At 40.3% G+C, this 20408-nt stretch overlaps 1 protein-coding gene and 1 long non-coding RNA gene across 4 annotated transcripts in view; one reads left to right on the forward strand and one right to left on the reverse strand.

Moving 5' to 3' along the window:
• Positions 1 to 20408, forward strand: part of LOC111563062 (uncharacterized) — a 48675-nt gene that overhangs the window by 19445 nt on the left and 8822 nt on the right. The window lies entirely within an intron of this gene.
• Positions 1043 to 20408, reverse strand: part of grid1b (glutamate receptor, ionotropic, delta 1b) — a 693674-nt gene continuing 674308 nt past the window's right edge. For 2 of the 3 annotated variants that reach the window (XM_055004575.1, XM_055004577.1), the window contains 3 exons: positions 19084 to 19324; positions 15308 to 15446; positions 1043 to 7321 (listed from right to left, as the gene is read on the reverse strand). In XM_055004575.1, the coding sequence (XP_054860550.1) occupies positions 6858 to 7321; positions 15308 to 15446; positions 19084 to 19324 (844 nt within the window). In that variant the 3' untranslated portion in view covers positions 1043 to 6857. The remainder of the gene's footprint in view (positions 7322 to 15307; positions 15447 to 19083; positions 19325 to 20408) is intronic. The other variant, XM_055004576.1, reaches the window with a different exon arrangement.

Here is a 20408-nt window from a genome sequence, read left to right on the forward strand (position 1 = left end):
TCCAAAAAGACTTACAACTAGTCTAAAATGACTCTGTGTAAAATTATTTTCACTGTGGATTTGACCTAAAATTTAAAACTTTAAGTCGACTCCAGCTGCTAATATACTTTAGTTCAGATCATCCGAATCCATCTGGATGGAAATAAGAACATCCCACATATCAGTGATAAACAGATTCAGTCATCAGTAGAAATATCGATAACTGAAGTGAACCAACCACTTTAACCCCAAATTGTCTGTAAAAATACACTTGTAACTGTCTTTTTTTTTTTTTTGCAAATAAATCTTCAAAAACACTTAAATTTCTGTAATTTGTGTTGATTTTGAGAATCTTCACTAAACTTTGGAGCTGTTTGTGTACCTGACGGATGTTTGGTAGCCAGTAGGAATTTAGATTTCAACTTTCCAAAATAACATAAAGCATGACCTAAAAGACTCGAACGGGTAAAATTTAGAGAATTTCTGACATTTTCAGATCTTAAAAGTTTTATCTTTTCACATTTTTTAAGAAAACTGGTTACAGCATGGGATTTAGTTTTTGGAAAAAAAAACTCTTTCGTTGCACCAAAGAAACTAAAATCAATTAAAGAGCAATAAGGAACAAATCATGAAGCCTAATGAATAAATAAATGTCGGTTTCTGATTAGAGACCGGTCAGAGATGCAACAACTAATCGGTTAGTTGTCAACTGTTGAATTAATCCCCAACGGTTTTTACAGCTGATTAATCAGATTGAGATGTTTTTTCCAGTAAAAGTCTGAATTCTATAATTGTAGCTTCACAATATGTGTGACGTTAAACAAAATGAATTTGTGTTTCGTTATTTCACAGAAATCTGCATTTTCCTGTTTGTTTTAATCATTTAATAAACAAAAATATTGATTAAATGTGATCAGCCGTGCAGGAACAATCCTGAGACAGTTTTTCATTTTTATAGATAAAGTAAAAGTTGCTGATTGAAGCATAAACAGAAAATTAGCTGGTTTGAATTTACCGTTGATAATTAAATGATGATGTTTTTTCAGTGACACACACCAGCAAGCAGTTTGTAAACCATATTTCTTTATTAAAGATTAAGAAATTCCAAGCAGCATATTCATAAATAAAATACGGGTCTCCTGTAGATGGACTGTGAGACTAAACGCTTCAACAGTTCGTGTTTCTGCCACATGACAGGATGACTCAGCCGACCAATCGGAGCCTAGGTCGACCTGTCGGCCATGTTGTGGACGTTTGGTTGGTTCAGGACACAGAAAACATCCACGTGGAGTCCAGAACCCACCGAGCTGCTGGTCCAGTCCATCAGTTCAAACACAACACCAGCGTTTTTAACCAGAAAACATCAGAATGATCTGATTTCATCTGCTGGGAAAACACCAACCAGTCAAACCTGCCTCCATGTTGGTCCTACAGGATGATAGAAAGTAAAGACGAGCTGATGGTTGCAGCACAACGACTTTAAAAGCAGAATTTGTGTCTTTTTTATTCACCGTAACTACAATCTGGCTTCATCTGTGAGCTCAACACTTCAAACGTTACCCTGGGATTCAGTCACATGTTGGTTGGTGTTGGTTCTTCTCATTAAAACTCCAAAAAGTTGGTTTAAAAACATGAATCGTAGTTTGAGATGCAACAATTAGTCGATTAGTTGTCAGCCTTTGAATTAATTTTTATTACTTTGTTGTTTTTTTAAAATTACAAACTTTCTAAATGTAAATATTTTAGATATTTTAGTCAGTAAACTGAACACCTCTGAGTTATGGACAATACGAGACGTTTATGGACGTTTTAGTCTTTGGAAACACTGATCGACGGTCCTTTAGAGACCAAACAACTAATTGATGAATGAGTAAAATAATGAACAGTGCACGAGTTTAGTTCTGATTTGATCATTGCTGAACGTCTCTTTATGTTTATCAGTTTTGGAACCAATAATTTCAGTTACATGCTGCGTGAAAATCAAAGTTCAGTCATTTAAAAGTAGGAATTTGCTGCTTTTCTGTTTTTTTGCTTTTTTTGACGTAAATTGACCTTTTTCGAATTTTTAACCGTGTCCTTGAATAATAGTTCATTGATAGACACAAGGAGTCTTAAGCCACATTAACATGGATGTTTGTCAAGGTTTTTTTTTTATTGTATTTCGGTCTTTTATTCACACACAGATGGTGTTTTAGGTCAAACACCTTCTGAAGTTCTAGTCACATCTTTACTTCCTGTTGTGTCCGATATTACTCGACTGAATTGTTTTTACCATCATTTTTCTAAAATGGTAGTCCTGTGGATAAGAGTTCTTTTCTGAAACGAAGTCCATGTAGAAAACACAATCAGAAAATGTAAACAAAGCTGTCTCATAGCGCCACATGACGTATTCGTACGCTCTGCTCGCCAACTAGTTCTCTCATGAAATTTGTTTTAACGTCGTAAAAGCCATACTTCGGAATGATAGCACAAGACTTTCTTAATAAATTTATGGGAGATGGGGATGTAACCACGAAACTCTGTAGGTGGAGGACGTCGTAAACCGAAGACCTACTGTACTGTATAAGGTTCCGACAACCAGCTAATCTACAATACATTCTTTTTTTTCTGCTATGTGACGTTTTCTTTGTGGCCTGGTTTGCTTGTTTGTAGTCATTTTTGTAATTATTTTTCTATAATAATGATCATGTGGATAAGAGTTCTTTTCTAAAACAAAGTCCTTGTAGAAAACACCCATATTTGTGTGGTAAGACCTCGATATGTCCGGTGTTTCCACAGATTGAGCTGACTTTTAGAGCTACTGCCAGAACGGAAGCATTTGGCATTTAAAATGTTGGATTCAACCTTTAGTTTGTGTGACAGAATCACAAGGTAACGGTCGTGTTTTGATCTTGAACATTGACGTTCTTGCTTGTGGTTTTAAAGAAACGATTAAAGTTGTTGGCTTTGGTGTTTCGTCTCCAAAGTATATTTGGGGAACTAAGCCCTTCGTCCTGACAAGTCGCTGATGTTAATTTTAATTAAAACCTGTCAGTTTGCCTCATGATGTCCTGAAAACTCTGCCGTGTGCCGATCAGCTCGTTTCCAAACCGAAAACGAGACTCATCGGAACCGTAAATGCACATTAATCGCGCTTATGTCGGCAGAACACAACGGGGTGGGGTGTGTGGGTTCCTGTCTCTGGTTGTAAACCCATAAAGGCTCCAAGCACAGTTTATCTATGGAGAAAAACCCCATCAGACTCCCTGTTTCCCAGCGTTTGAGGTACGACTCCTGCAGAATAACGGCTGCTGTCGTGAGCCTCTGATTGCTCTTTGGATAAAGACGACGTCCGTCATCCAGCAGGTCGTAACGGATTCATCAGATCGACTGGTGGGAACATGAGGCCTCGCCCTCTGATTAGAATAACTGCGCTGCTTTGCAGGAGAAAAACCTGTATACAAGTGTTTCACATTAAATTCTCTAGTATAAAAAATTAAAGACAGATCTATATAGCTGATTCTACAAGACTTCTTCTTTTCTTTCAGGTTAAATATAACAAACCAAAAAGGTCAGAGAGTCCCGAGGCTGCGTTCACACCAAACGCTGTTCAACCTGCACTTTATTCCCTCATTACGCCCGAATAAGACGTTCCAGCGGTCCTCTTATTAATGGTTCGGTCACGGAACGACCCAAAAACACAAGAATCACTTTGCTGTGCAGCAGAATAACAAAGAAATGTGCTCTGTTGGGGACGTTTGTGTGGATTTAAATCAAACCAAATCACATCGCATCCAGTTTGATTGGATTTTCAAACCGTTAGCGACGTTCAGCCAGGCAACAACTTCATTTTTTCTGCTGTTTCAGGGTTTTTAAAAGCTCCTTCAGATGGAAACAGAAGCTTCGAAAGTCAAAATCAATAAATGGACTGAAGCAGTTTTTTTGATTTACCTAATGAGGCACACTAAAATACACACAGTTTGGATATTTTTCAAGTGTTTTGGTAAATGACTAACGTCTAGGAAATCAAAAGAAATTAAAATGTACACGTTAACTGAAAGAAATGTGCATAACGTTCACATCAGAAATCTGCAGTTTTGCAAATGGCAATTTAGCATTGTCAGAAAGAAAAGTTATGTATATTTTCAACTGTTATTTTACAGGCTTTGCCTGTTTTGTTAAACTACAGGTAATATCGATTGACAGAACAGGAAAAGAATCATACAAAAAGCACAGGGTAAAACTGTAAAAACAAAGGCCACATCAAAATCATTACATTAGGTTAAAAAATATCATTATTTTACAGATATTTTGAGTCATTGAAGGGAAAATTATGCACAATGAGGAGTGAAAAATGGTAAATAATTGATAAAATACCATTATTTTGCACAAATGAAAGAAAGCAAATGTAGCACAATCCAATGTGGCATACAGAACCAACCAAAAACCAATTAACTAATTGAACAATTGGGGAAAATAATCAACAGTGGAAATAATTGAATTTTGCAGCTGAAGTTGTGGTTGCATTGTGAGATCTTGTTCCAGATCTATAAAGACTTTTTCTAGAGGTTTAGTCTCACATCCCACAACCCCTCAGTGTAAAAGAGGTCTTAGATCACTTTTCAAACACCTTCTAAAGTTCTAGTCACATCTTAGCTTCCTGCTGTGTCCGATATCACTCGGACAATTAATCTGCAGTTTAAAGTCCGTATGAAGAAAAAACAAACTAGCCTGGTTCGCTTGTCTGTAGTCGTTTTTGCCATCATTTTTCTAAAATGAGAATCCGTTTCCTGGACTCTAAAACAAAGTCCAGGTAAAAAACTGAAAACACAACTGGTGAATGTAAACAAAATCGTCTTTCTCGAAATGCGGCACGTCACGACATATTTGTCCGCTCCACTCGCCAACTGGTTCCCACGCGAACGCCGTAGTCGGAATGGTGAAACAAGACTTTCTTTATAAATTCAAGGGACATGACGATGTAACTACGAAACGGTGTAGGTGGAGGACATCATATGAATGTGAACAAAGCCGTCTTCCTCGTATAACGCCATGTGACGACATATTCGTCTGCTCCGGTCGCCAACTAGTTCTCACGAAATTTGTTTTCACATCGCAAACGCCCTATGTCGGAATGATGGAACAAGACTTTTGTGATAAATTTATGGGAGATGGCGACGTAACCATGAAACGCTGTAGGTGGATGACGTCGTAAACCGAGGACCTGCTGTATAAGGTTCCAACAACCAGCTGACCTACAATATATTTTCTCTTTTTTTCTGCTATGTGACATTTTTTTTGATGCACACTAGCCTGGTTTGCCTGTCTGTAGTCGTTTTGGCCGTCATTTTTATAAAATGAGTATCAGTTTTCTACCTGGACTTCATTTTAGAAGTCCAGGTAGAAAACACAACCGGTGAATGTAAACAAAGTCGTCTTTCTCACATAATGCTACGATGACGACGTATTTGTCCACTCCCCTCGCCAACTAGTTCCCGCACAAACAGCTGATATCGGAATGATGGAACAAGACTTTAATAAATTCAAGGGAAATGGCGACATAATGACGAAACGGCGTAGGTGGAGGACGTCATATGAATGTGAACAAAGCCATCTTCCTTGTATAGTGCTGTGTGACGACGTATTTGTCTGCAGGGTGTCTTGAGATCGCAGCTAAATCCTAGAACTGCGATTGTGACTGTGAATATCTGTAAGAAAGATTCAAACATTTTGGCATCTGTAAGTGGAAAATGTGAGGCTGGATGCTCTTTGTTTCATCTCAGGACAAAGTGAGAAATAATTGTGGTCTGGGGCAATTCTTCAGTAACTACGAATACTTTAATTAAATGAGATTCTTATTCTATAAAGTTGCGTTTGGTTTAAAAACACCGCCAGGAACCTGACATTTCGTTCTCCACAAAGAGGCTGGTCTTTCGTGATTGGAACCCAACCGCTAAAGCCCAAAAACTGCATCAAATTCAACATTTCTAACCCACTACAACCCGTCAGAGTGGGTGTGGACGCAGCCTTCGATCCTCTCCTGTTTCCACACTTTACAGTCCAAACCCTCCTCACCTGGACAGTACTGACGCCAAATTAAAAGGTACTATAAAAACAAACCACTCAGCCATGTGTAAAATATGAACCTGATAAAAATCTACCCCCCCCCCCCCGGTCAAAGTGTCGAATGAACACAATTTACAGTCAACATAAGAAAATGAATGTAGACTTTTGCTTGGAAAAACAATGTATATTATATATTTAATACAAATGGAAAAAAACTAAACAAAGGAGTTGTGATTATTCTCATCCGATGCTGAAGATATACGGTATATAGGGTTGGTACAGAGGTGCGTAACAGTAGGTGTCCAACACTAGAATGTCCCTACAGCGGTGCATCATGGGTTTACATCGATGAGTTGTGGAGAGACATCGTTTAATTTCGGCACTTAGAAAACAATCACAATGAATTTCGCGTCATTGTTTTTAATTGAACAAAATTTACAAAGCCATTCAAACAGTCATAACTTTTCATCAATGTATATATATATTTTTTTTAATCTCGTTTTGTTTGTTTTTATAACTCAACTTCAAAAATTGAGAATATTCAAAATACACTTTGACCTCACTTCGTTCTCTTGGTATTTACACGTATGTACAAGAGAAAAATTACACCCACCGCCCCACCCAACGCCCTGCCTGTTTTTTTTTTTGTTTTTTTGTTTTTGTGTGTTTAGTTTTTTGTAACTTTCTGAACAGATAGTGAGATACAAAATCTTTTTTACTTTGTACATTTTTTTTTCGCTCCTCCTCCGATAATAATTTTCCTCTACATCTCATCACATCCAAACCTGAACCGAGCCCCCTCCCATCTCTATATGGATGTACTGTGGGTGGCCTCAATGGCTTCGGGTATGGGTCCTGCGGAGACTGCCTGGTAGGACATTGGCATGGGCGTCTTGCCAGGGCTCTGCCGGAAGAGCCCCCCGTTGGGAGCCCTGTGTTTGCACTGCATGGTGCCGCTGAGGCTGGTGCTGCTGAGCGGGTGGTGTGGGGGCAACGTGGTGCTGCCAGGGCCCTGGGACAGGGGTAGCGTCCTGCCTAGGGTCCCCCCATGGTGAGGGTGGGGAAGAGGCGGAGGCGGCGCCCCCTCCCCGGGGAGGAAGGTGGTCACAGCGAGGCCCGAGGGCGGGTAGTCCCGGACGGACTCCGGCCCCGGAACTAGAGCCTGGCTGGGCTGCATGCTGCCGATGTCCAGCGCAGAGATCTCGATAGAGGGACCGGGGATCTGCTTGTGGGCCAAGTCCTCGTCCAAAAGACTGTTCATACGACGATGCACCTGTTCCAGGTTCACCTCCTTGTCCTAGAGAGGAGTGGGGGGGTGGAGGAGGAGAGACAGGGGGAGGGAGGGGAGGAGGAGGGACACAGAGGCTGAGATTGGCGATGGGCCGGATTCTGTTTCTGATCTGCTGGTGCTCCATGCAACCTGCTTTTCAGTGTGGCCTTAGTTTTGGACTAACGGACCAGCGGATAGGCCGGCCCGCAGTAAGAGCCCACACAAACCAATCAGTGCGCACCTTGAAATCAAACTTGGCCAGTGAGTATTAACGATTTGATGTCTGGAGAAACACAATCCTGGAGCCAAACCGTCGAGGGATGGCAAACCGATACCCGGCTGCGTTATCAATCAGGAATCAGTTGATCAAAAACCACAAATTAAGCACAGTGGACATCGCTATTTTTGACAGCGGACATGTGGCTTAAGCTGCTGAAATGCTTTAATTACATCTACCACTTGACTATTTGAGTACTTGCTCGGTAAACTTAGACTTGTCTTTAAAACATGAGCTAAGACCGGAAGCCATTAACATCTACAGAAGTCTTTGTCATGGTGTCCATTTGCTCGCTAAACTCCCACAATGCTCTCTGCTTGTTAACATGAACTGTAGTCTGAGTGACGCCTCCTCTGGTCTCTACAGTATTAAAGAAGAAGAGTGCTACATCTAATCTACAATAAATTTGCAGACATGCGTGACCTTCTTCTTCTTTGGCCATATCTGTTGATACATTTTTAATCAGTTGAACTATTAACTGATTAATCATGAACATAGCAGACCAACTGAAGACGATTTGCTGTAAAGATCTGAGGCTTTTGTTGGTTTTTTGAAGCAGGATATCTTGAGATCAGAGCTGCAACAGTTAAATAAATCCATCTAGGAACTATTTAGATTCAATGATTTCCACTCGGTTTCAGTAAATTTTGGGGGAAAAAAAGCTAACTTCTCTGGTCGAACCTTCTTAAATGTATTTTATGCATATCTTTGGGTTGTGGACAGAAACAAGACATCTACTCTAATCCACAATAAATTTACAGACCGGCATGACCTTCAAAGAACAAACAAGAACAAATCCATTAGGGAACTATTTAGATTTGATTTGATAAATTTAAAGAAAAAAAATCTAAGTTTTCTGGTTGAAGCTTCCTAAATGACAATGTTTTCAAAATATCTTTGGGTTTTGGACAGTTCTGCTAGAACTTGTTAACAAAACACATTCAGAATCCAGCTCTGCTCATTTGCATTGTCAAAACTTCAGTGTAAAACTTTCAGATTCTCTCTGGCTCTAAAAGTAAGGTCGATTGTTTTTTTTTGGTTTTTTTTTAGATTTATTCATTGAAAATATGTTGATGCGTTCGGTCTCCCCTCGACGGAGGCGACGGAGTGTTTTTCCTCACTGCCCTTGGAGATGGTTACACGCTGCAGCAGCATCGCAGAACTGGTTTGCTATCAGAACACTTTAATCAAAGCATCGGCTGACACTGCATCTCCTGCCGACCACGCCATGCATACTTGTTAGGAATTAATAGACACCTGAGTGTTTCCCTGTTGAACTGCAGGTCTGCTTCGGTACTCTGGGTCACAAGAAGGTAAAGGACGACGGGGAGGCAGGAGACGGGAGGCGTGACTCGAATATCAAGCGGCGCTCTGATTACAGATTCCCTGTCTCCGCTGCAGCCTGTTGATTTTGGTTTTTTGGCTTTTTTTTGGAGAGAATTTAAAATGAGCTTTGCAGAGTCGGTTGGTGGATGGTTTGGCTCCAGCATTGGACTCGCTTCAACTCAGAGGTACAATGGTATTAGTCACAGCAACTCATCACGGCGACACAAGTGATATTCAGAAACGACACATCAACACTGTAAATCAACTGCACACACACACATCCAGTCATGTAGCAGTGTTATCAGGATCACAAAGTCATGCACAACCCTACCCTGCAGGAGGTGTCCACCTAGATACCACGGTTAAAGTCATAATCCTTAAGATCGCAACGATTTCAAACCACATTTATGCTGTTTGACTTCACAGAAAGACAGTTTTAACCTCGTAGGACCTAAATTAGCTTCACATAAAGTGCTTTCATACGACCTGATTTACGTTATTGGCAGTGCAAGACTAAGAATTATTAATGCTGCTGCTTTCTATTAAAAGAATTAAACTGGGAACTACAGGGTGGATTTTATGATGAGGCCTCTACAATAAGGGCAAATGTGTCATCAGATCACTACTTTAGCTGTAAATAGATGCATTAGTAGCTGTTTAGGGGGCTGATGCTCGAGTTATTTCCAATTATCACATCCAATATTTATCATTTTTTTGATATTTAGTTGTTTGAGTACAGCTTATAGATCTTCTTCTGGGTTGGAGATGTGTGAGAAATGTTCACGTCTTAGAAAAATTGTTTGCTATCATGGCTACAACTTCCATCACATCATCATCAGAATGGTTAAAACTGGTCTAAAATCAGATTTTCTTTGGTTCAGTACAATCCTAATTTCCACCAGAACTTTGGGATCAAATCAACCAAGACTGAAATCTTAAGGATTGTAGCTTTACTTTTTAACATTTTTACGTTTCCTAATGTTTCTTTAGCCTGACAACAGCTACATTTAAGTTTTTCCCCTGATTGCTCTACAATAACTTTTAAATGTGTCCATAAAGCAACACTTTTGTCATCAGATCACTGCTTTAGCTGTAAATAGACGCATTAGTAGCTGTTCGGGGGCTGATGTTTGAGTTATTTCCAATTATCTGATCAATTATTCCTAATTTTTCCAATATTTGTTTGTTCAATTGAGTACAGCTCTACAAAATATGGATCTTTTGCCATATTAGAGATGTGTGAGAAGAGTTCATGTCTTAGTATCTGCATTTGAAGAATTGTTTTCCTACAAAGTCTATCAGAATGGTTAAAATTTGCTTAAAAGTCAGTCGACCAAGACTTTCTTTGGTTCCCTACAATCCTAATTTCCAGCAGATCTTTGGGACCAAACTAGCCAAGACTGAAATCTTAGGATTCTAACTTTACCTTTTGACATTTTTGCATGTTTCCTAATGTTCCTTTAGCCTGAAAACAGCTAAATTTGTAAATTCTGAGGAAATTTCTGGCTTCAGCCTTTAAAATTTCCCCCGTGTTAGTTTTTCTTGGGTTTGCTGAGTCCTTCCCCTGAATCCTCTACAATAAGGGCAAATGTGTCTATAAAACAGCATTTTTTGTCATCAGATCACTACTTTAGCTGTAAATAGATGCATTAGTAGCTGTTTAGGGGGCTGATGCTCAACTCATTTCCAATTATTAGATTCAATATTTATCATTTTTCCAATATTTAATCGTTTGAGTACAGCTCTATAGTTTCTAGATCTTCTGCTGGGTTGGAGATGTGTGAGAAGAGTTTTGTAAGAACATCTTAGAAGAATTGTTTGTTATCGTGGCTACAACTTCTGTCAGTTTGGTTAAAACTGGTTTAAAGTCAGTCGACCAAGACTTCCTTACAATCCTAATTTCCACCAGAACTGTGGGACCAAAACAACCAAGACTGAAATCTTAAGAATTATAACTTTTCTTTTTTGCCATTTTGACATGTTTCTTAATGTTCCATCAGCCTGAAAACAGCTACATTTCCAAATTATCAGCACCAGCCTTTAAAACATCCCCCCATGCGTTACTTCCTCGTCGGGTTTGCTAAATCCTTCCCCTGAATCCTGAACAGGTGTGACCTCCGTGTCCTCGGATTTGGCTGTTAGTTATAAAGCAGCTGATTGTGAGTAGAAATAAAGGTGGACGAGAGGCGGATTATGGTTGGGCGTGGTGTTGAGGTAGAGCGGCGTGAAGCACTTTCTGTGGAATACAGCTGTAATGCTGCTAAAAACTTGTCTCGATGCGTCTCAACAGTCGAGCTCCTCTGAGGCTAAACATCTGTCTGCAGCCGTTATTCAAACCTTAAAGGAACACATAAGCACACAGTGTTTATCCAGCGGGCCTGATTCGGCCTCAGCGATCCCCTCAAAGCCAATTAAAACATCTCCGCTCAGGGTATTGTTTCGGCGGGCTGGCACCTCATTAAAATATGTTTTCGGCTGCGTCAGACTGGCAGCTCGCCTGAATAAATAACTGTCTGGATTAAACCTCAACCGGTCGTTAAAGACAGACCAGTGATGTAAGTGGAGAAGAAGAAAACAACGGGCGTCTGAAAGCCTCCATTAATTTGGAAAACAAACAGCTCTTTTAATGAGCGCTCCCAGCGGGGGGCGTTTTAAATCACTTCGCCTCCTGCTACTCTGCAAATACTGCAGCCGTCAAGTGGGTTGTGCTCGAGTGCGATAAGAACAGTTCCTGATTGTTTCTGGTTCATTTTGGATTCAAGTGGCCCTGTGAAACATTTAAACCCTTTAGCGGAGGAACTCCTAACAGGCTGCCTTTGATACCAACATCTCTTACTGTAAGATGAGTGGCAGCTCAGTGTGGAGGCGAACACGCCGCCACCGGCCTCCCTGTGGATGCTGATAACTCCGCTGACTGTAAATGTAGAACCAGAAATCTGCTCGGTGGTCACCTTCCATATTAATAATGCTGATTAAACTGAGGCTCAGTGACAGAGAGCGATGCAGGGTGTCCCTACAGTACACTAGAGTAATATCACTTAACACTGCACCACCTCATAGTATTTCCATTACTACTAAGCTGATATGCTGCGTCTTTGCTCTGCTGTAAATTTAATAACAGTCTCAATGTCCTATATGGAAGAGACAAAGTAGGAACTCAATGCAACAAAAGCAAGTGCCTTTCAAATCTTGTATTTTTTTTTTGCATGTTCTGATGCTAATATTCTCTGATTCGCTGTCAGGATTATGAACTCACTATGGTAGTCCTGGTTGGGGTCACACCAGACATGCTGGACTCCATCTGAACCCAACTCATTGATCTTTTTGTGGTCATTTTGTTTCTCTTTGTGGTCGTTTTGCATCTATTTGTAGTTGTTTTGTGTTTTGTGGTCGTTTTGCATCGTTTCATGGTTGTTTTGTGTCTTGTGGTTGTTTTGCTTGTTATATCCACAAATATTTATGATACATGTATAAATGTCATCAGCACCTTTTGCACTCATGCAGCCCCACGTTATCTATCTCCCTACTACCTCCGTGCTTCACTGTCAGGACTATGCATTCACTGTGGTAGTCCTGGTCAGGTTCACACCAAACATGCTGGACTCCATTTAATTTATCTTCATCTGACCAAAGAATGTTCTCCAACATTCATCAGGCTTCTTCTCATGTTCTTCAGCAAACTTTCATCTGCAAGTTTAGTTCTGAGCAGCAACCAGGTTTAGTTCTGGTCCTTCGTCCATAGAGGCTGATGTTCTGAAGTGTCCTTCACACTGTCTGAGCTTCACAGGAACTCTAAATTTAGCTGCCGTTTGTTAGATTGTGAAAGTAGTTAACTGTCGATGGAGTCATTTTAGGAGGATGACCACTGCAGCCATGATTAGTGGTACTATGACTCCCTCTATACCTCCTGATTAGTGGTACTATGACTCCTTCTATATCTCCTGATTAGTGGTACTACGACTCCCTCTATACCTCCTGATTAGTGGTACTATGACTCCTTCTATACCTCCTGATTAGTGGTACTATTACTCCTTCTATACCTCCTGATTAGTGGTACTATGACTCCCTCTATACCTCCTGATTAGTGGTACTATGACTCCTTCTGTACCTCCTGATTAGTGGTACTATGACTCCTTCTATACCTCCTGATTAGTGGTACTATGACTCCTTCTATACCTGCAGCTCTGATTAGTGGTACTATGACTCCTTCTATACCTCCTAATTAATGGTACTATGACTCCTTCTATACCTCCTAATTAGTGGTACTATGACTCCTTCTATACCTGCAGCTCTGATTAGTGGTACTATGACTCCTTCTATACCTCCTGATTAGTGGTACTATGACTCCTTCTATACCTCCTGATTAATGGTACTACGACTCCCTCTATACCTCCTGATTAGTGGTACTATGACTCCTTCTATACCTCCTGATTAGTGGTACTATTACTCCTTCTATACCTCCTGATTAGTGGTACTATGACTCCTTCTGTACCTCCTGATTAGTGGTACTATGACTCCTTCTATACCTCCTGATTAGTGGTACTATGACTCCTTCTATACCTGCAGCTCTGATTAGTGGTACTATGACTCCTTCTATACCTCCTAATTAATGGTACTATGACTCCTATACCTCCTGATTAGTGGTACTATGACTCCTCCTATACCTCCTGATTAGTGGTACTATGACTCCTTCTATACCTCCTGATTAGTGGTACTATGACTCCTTCTATACCTCCTGATTAGTGGTACTATGACTCCTTCTATACCTGCAGCTCTGATTAGTGGTACTATGACTCCTTCTATACCTCCTAATTAGTGGTACTATGACTCCTGCTATACCTCTTGATTACTGCTGCTTCCCCTGATTTTTAGTTGCTCGCTGATCTTCCTGGATCCTTTTCCATCTTTGTAGTCTTGCAGTGAGGTTTTTCAGTTCTTCTTTTCAATTCTTTTTCACGTGGAGCCTTTTTTTTTGTCATTTTGTGCAATTTTTGAGCCATACTGAAGAAATTTGGAGTAATTGTGGACAATTTTTTAATAAATGTAGGCAAGTTTTTATTTTGTGACAGTTTTTGAGTCCTTTTGGACACATTCTGAGGCATTTTGGACAATTGATACTTAATAATAAACTAATTTTGAGGCATTTCAGACACATTATAACTTAATTCTTTGCTTTTCCATCTTTGTGAAGTCTCAGTCAGATCTTTTAAATCCTCTGTCCATTTTTTTACAATGTGGAGCCATGATGTAGGCATGCTAGACACAGATATAGCTTAAAAAGACTAAGTTCTGCTGTTCACAGCTCATTTTAGAGCCATATTCATGCAGTTTGATTTGAAAATCACAGTTGGACTCGGTTTAGTTGCCGTTTTCACAGCAGAATTCATTTTTGTTGCGTTGAATTTCTAATTTGAGGCCTGAATTTTCAGTGTAGTCTTTCTGAAATTTTTGTTTGGATTGCTCATAAGAAGAAATAGTCTGTTCAAAATAGAAATAATGCAGTTATTAAGAGTGGATGCAATTCACAATCTTTTAGCATTTAAATGATATTGCATTAAGATGTTCTCACTTCTGTTTTAAAGTGGTATAGTTGAGCTGTCTGGTCAACTAAAGCTACTATCAAGACACATAAAGCTAGTTAGCTAGCCTGCTAGCATTGAAGAGAGGTTTTTGGAGTTGTGTGTTTTGAGTTTCTGAAGGCGTACACACAGCGTTGGGTTGTTTTATTACAGGTGTTTAAAAAGGCACTAAAAGTGTCGTGCAAACTTCATTTGTTGTGTTCAGGACGACTAAAACAGGTAAAATTGAGGTCAGAGGTCAGCCCTTATGAAATGTGTTCACAGTTAAAGATGACCAGATGAAACGAAGTGAGGAGAAACAGAAGAGGCAACCAGGAGGGTTTCTGAAGGAAAAACACTTATAGAGTCAAGCAGCTGCAATTAACAGCAAACTGTCTGTTTTCAAACCAATTTCATTTGGGCCATTTTTTTCTTTGTACAGAGCTGAAACGTTTTGTTCTGGAAATAACGTCCTGATAAGGAAATTGGCAATTAGCTTTAATGAGTGGAAGGCTTAATGAGAAAACAGAAAGTTAACAACAAAACATTCCATTTAACCCTCAAACTCTTCACCTACAACTTCAAATTTCCGCCTTCAAGGACTCGTGTTATCTAGTTAGTGGTTGAAAAAGAGAAACAAAACAGCATGAAATTAGTTGTGATGCTTCCTGTTTATGTTTTTATATCTGAGATGTATTTCCAGAACTTGGGCCTCAGTAAATCAGGCTTTAGTCACGTTTCTGCTCAAAAATCCACCCATCTAGAAAACAAAAGCAGCTTGGCGACGGCACAGATATGCGTTTGAATTGTGGGTCTTAATTTCTGGTAGTGTTATAGGAGGTCTATTCTGACCTGTATCAATAGCTTCTGCTTCATCCCAGCCTCTCTCTCTGTCTGTCCAAATGTCCCTCCTCCCCTCCGATGAAGCAGTTGTAATGTCATTATATGTCAATGGACCAGAAACCCTTGCCAGTCTGTAATCCTTAGTAACCTGCACGAGATCATAGACAGTCAAGTGTAAATCAAAAACTGAAGAGGATAGATGAAGACAAGGAGAGGAGATAGGTAACACGGGCGTCCACATTGACATATAATCTGAAATAAGACGTGACACAGTGAGTAGCAGCTAATGGACGGATGTAGGAGACAGATCTTATTGCTAACAGGGCGACACACCAGCCAACGGTCTGCTCACACTTTAGTTTATGGATCCACATCAGAGGTTTTCCTACCACCTGGTTTCCTGTCACATGACTGAAGCCTCCAGGTCGGTGTTTTCCTGCCGTGTCATGTTCGAATGTTTGTGTTGGAGTGTTTGGAGAAGCTAACTGAGCCCATTCCATACAGTCGTATACAGCAACACCCTACATGTTTGAGCTGAAAGATTGCTTTGTATTTTATTTCTGGTTTGTAAACCAAATCTTTCAACAAAAACAATTACCAGAACTACAAAAGAAACCGTAAACTAAGTCTTTCAACACCAACATGTAGGGTATACAGTTTAGTTTTACTTTCTGTTAATTTTGAGGAATAGATAACCCCAAGGATAAGTTTAAAAAAGGCCATGGGTGGGTTATCCTTGGGGTTATCTATTCCTCAAAATTAACAGAAAGTAAAACTAAACTGTATACCCTACATGCTTGTGCTGAACTTTAAACTAAGTCTTTCAGCACAAGAATGTAGGGTATATCTGGTGTACGCTACATACCGTATACTGGGTATACCCTACATATCTGTGCTGAAAGACTTAGTCTTGTTCGAAGGACTACTTAACCTTGTAGTCCTATAAACATGTAGGTATAACCTACATTTGTGTGCCGAAAGACTTTGTTTACAGTTTCTTTTCTAGTTCTGCTTCTTGTTACGTAAGATCTGACTGATGAAAGTATTTTGATGCGAACATGTAGGGTATACCCGGTATATCCTACATGCTTGTGCCGAAAGATTTAAAAACTCATGATTTCTTTTCTCGTTCTGGTTCTTGTTTTGTCAGATCTGGCTGATGACAGTCTTTGGGCACAAACACGTAGAATAAATACTCTACATATTTGTGCTGAAAGACTTAGAATTGTAAAGTCTTTGTGGACGGACTAAAGCCTGAAGCAGCATAAAGAGTCTTTCTATGATAGATGAACTCAGTTTTCTGGTTGTTTTCCTGCTGATATTGTGAAGTCTGAACCCAGCATCTCAGCCTGACGGATCTCTGTTTTAAACTTTTATCTTCTCTCTAAACATCTGCTGGTTTCATCGTTGCTCTCTGTAGGTTTAAAGAAGAGCTTTTTGTGCTTGGACAGATCTAACTGAGGGCGTTTCAGGCGTCAGCTTCTCGGTATTTTCTTGTGTTTTGAAGTCAGGAGGATCCACATGTGATCTCCAGCTCATTTTCCAGGTTGTCAGCATCAGTTAGCTGCCACTGAAAGCCACTTACTGGAGCTGATTACAGGTTTAATTACAACCTCTGTGTCGTATAATCAGCCTGGGTTCACGTAAAATGATATGAAACCCTGTGAATGCTGTATATGTGCAGGATTGGAGGCTCCTTCAGCTGCTAATTAACATCGACTGAGAGTGTTGCAGCTCTTTTAGTTTGTACATTTCGCTCCATACATAAATCCTTTGTGGCCTTTTTTTGCTAAATAAGAGCCACTCTTCGCAACAAACAGGCGACAGTCGGCGAGCAGCCGAGTGGAGTGAAGACGGTGGAACATTTAGCAGCTAAAGAGCCACAAAAACTGCTCCGGTGGGATGAAAACTTGATAATCTGACGGCGTTTTGTTTGCTGTTCGGCTGCCAAGTGCTTCAGAATTCCTTATCGCAGCTTTATGGTCTGTTAAGACGGTCGCAGCTGAAGTTTCCTCGACTGTTTGCTGGACTCGTTCCACTGCTGCCCCACAGTTTTCACACTTAGAAGTAACAGCAGGCACTTGAGGGTTTTATGTAGCGCTACTGTAAGTACTGGAGGGCCGTAAACTGGATGGAAAAGTGGCTCTAAATCAGTCTGAGGGCCAAAAACTCACTTTAACAGACACAGAATGAATTATATCTCTGCAAACTTTTTATTTAAAGTGAATTTCTGATAGATCGACAGGTTGATTCTGGATAAAAATGATAGAAACAAGCATTTAAAGACTGTAAAACGCTGCAGTAAAGATGGATTTTAACGAATTTTATGTTTTTTTGCCTCCACATCATTTAAGCCATTCTTACTGGTTTTAGCTATAACTAAATGACTAGAAACCAACTACAGAACATCTGCAGCAGCTGTTTTCAGTTTATAGAACGTACTAGAACCTTGTAGAAATGACCAGGAACATCTGGAATGGAATAAAAGCTGCATCTTCTCAAATGTTTTCAATCATTTCAAGATGTATTAATCATTTTAACCTGAAATTTTTATTGCTTTAGTCAAGTAAAGTCATATTTTATATATTTTTTGTGGATTTTATGTAAATTACTCACGTAAATTCATCTAACAAGGTCTTGATTGCAATATTTTAACTTGTCGAATTCATTTCTAACACTAATCATGTCTTTTTCTTTCTTTTATTTGTACTGGAAAGCACTTTAGCGCTGTTTTTTTTAATTTGCTGCATAAATAACACATTGATTTAACTATTAAACATATAAAAAACAACAAAAAACACTTTAAAATGGTTAAAATTCATCTCCAACACAATATTTTACTCTCTTGTATGACTTTTTAACGTCATTTCCCGACAGAAAAAACACGTTGGTCAAACAAAAATTCACTTTAAATCAAAATCTGGTGAGAAATCTGAATAGTTTTGGGCTCAGCTGTAACTTAAATCTGTGTGTTTTCTTCTGAGGTGTTAAATCAGTTTAATAAGGACCTTTTGTGGTGTCTGATAATCATCTTTGCTAAATAAATATCGGTTATCTAACTTGTCAGAGCTTTGAGGAGATGTTTGTTGATGAAAACTTGATTGATTTTTCCTCGTTGAACCCTGTGGAGCTCAGCTGTAGTGTTTTTTTGTTCAGGCACTTTATAAATTTGTAGTGTTTCTGTTCAAACTGAGGTCGAGCTGCAGTTTAAGGCTGAACGTGTCTGAAAGAGTGCGTTTGACGCTTTTCTCCTTCCCCTCCTGCGGATTAGAATCTGCTTCAGAACCCGCGGGGCAACGAATTACCGGAGCTCGCTGTGGAAAACGAGTTTACCACAACGAGCCGAGCGCTGACGCCGCGGGAAGCGATCGGAACAAGCGGGACTTGTAAGGCCTCGAGTGTTGGTGTGGAGTCAGAGGACAGAGGTGTGATGGTTATTAGTAGAGTGGAGGGAGCTCTGTGAGCTTTCAGGTCAAAGGAAAACAGATGAGCTCTGCTGACGACGAGGTGGAGCGATGGACGGAAAAATAAAGAATGGAGGGAATAATAATAATAATAATAATAATAATAATAATAATAATAAGAGACCAAATTTGATTTCATCAGTGTCCGGGGCTGCTGAGGTGTGCCCTGCCTCGGTCCGGCCTCCTCTAGCTAACCCTCTACAGCTGGGTGTACTGGAGCTCCACTAAGTCGGGGCTCGCGTCTGCGGCTGGATCCTTAAAGTAGAGTGTGGCAGTGTCCTCCCCCCGCTGGCCCGTCCGCCGGGCCCTGTGCTCGGTCACCTCTTTGGGCTGCTCCTGGCGGCAGCGGTTGCCGTTCCACCAGGCCTCCAGGCCGGCCACCAGGCAGGCCAGCAGCAGGCCGGCGGCCAGGATGCAGAAGATGCCGGCGAAGCTGTGCAGCTTGAGCGAGCGTCCGTCGGGGTGAGCGCTGGCGTGGCTGCTCAGGTCGCAGCGGCCGGTCCGAGGCCACCACTTCTGCTTCATGATGTCCAGGTCGCCCTTCTCCTGCAGCTCCAGGATCCTGCACAAGGACCAGAACGGGTCAGTCGCGCCGATTCAGCTACAAGTCTACAGGTTCATTCAGCTGCTATCAAAACGACGCACATCTTGTGTCGTTTCTACTCTCAGATTACAACTCCAGTTCCAAGATGATCAGAAAAAACAAGAAAACTCAAACTTAATGCATCCAAAATGTAAAACCCCAAAGAGCTTCAGTTTACTGTCATAGAGGAGGAAAGAAACTGAAAATATTCACATTTAAGAAGCTGTAATGATTAGGGCTGGACCAATTTTATGGTATTCTGGACAAGTTTTAAATAGTTTAGACTGAAAATCAGAGCTACTGGATGAATAACTAAATGCAGCATGGCTCAGAAACAGTGAACAGAGGAGCAAGTTGTTGGAGATACATTCAGCATGGAGAAACATCTTTCTACTGATGAAGAGCAGAGTAGAGAGGAAACGTCTGGAAACATGGAGATAGAAAAACATCTACAGGATGAGGAGACATTCGTTTGTCTTAAAGCAACATGACTGTGAATATTAGAAGATAAACATCATTTAATCGACCTGAGGTCTAACAGGAAGTGGTCTTCTTGAAGCGCTCCCTATAGGTCATGGAATCAAAGATATACAGGAAGGAAGACGTTTGGAGCTCCAGTCAGGGACTTTCTGATGGGATTGTTTCATAAAATTGAGGATTTAAGTGTCTTCTAAGAATAATGGAGCTGCTAATCGTAACCTTTGGTGCTGCTGGAATCAGTGATAGTTTAGTGATTCATCTTTTTAAAACCACAATTTGATTGATTAGTTTTTTAGTTCTGGGTCCAGAGACAAATCAAGACTCTGTTAGGATTCGACTAAACACCAGAAGGTACTGAGATTCTGTTTGAATTAAAGAGAGAAGATGACTACTGTTGGTCTTAGTTGGCTTTAAAGATCAAGTTTCAGTGGACCAACGTGTCTTTGCTGGTGTATTTTTTTGTAAATGGCATTTGAACTTGTCATCAGACTTCTAGTATCAGTTTGTTCAGTTGTAAAAAGTTGCCTTTAAACAACTTTTTATTTATTTACTGATCTCCAGACTTTATGTTCTCCTCCTGAAA

The sequence above is a fragment of the Amphiprion ocellaris genome, chromosome 18 (genome assembly GCF_022539595.1).
Source record: "Amphiprion ocellaris isolate individual 3 ecotype Okinawa chromosome 18, ASM2253959v1, whole genome shotgun sequence".
In the NCBI taxonomy this organism is placed as follows: domain Eukaryota; kingdom Metazoa; phylum Chordata; class Actinopteri; family Pomacentridae; genus Amphiprion; species Amphiprion ocellaris.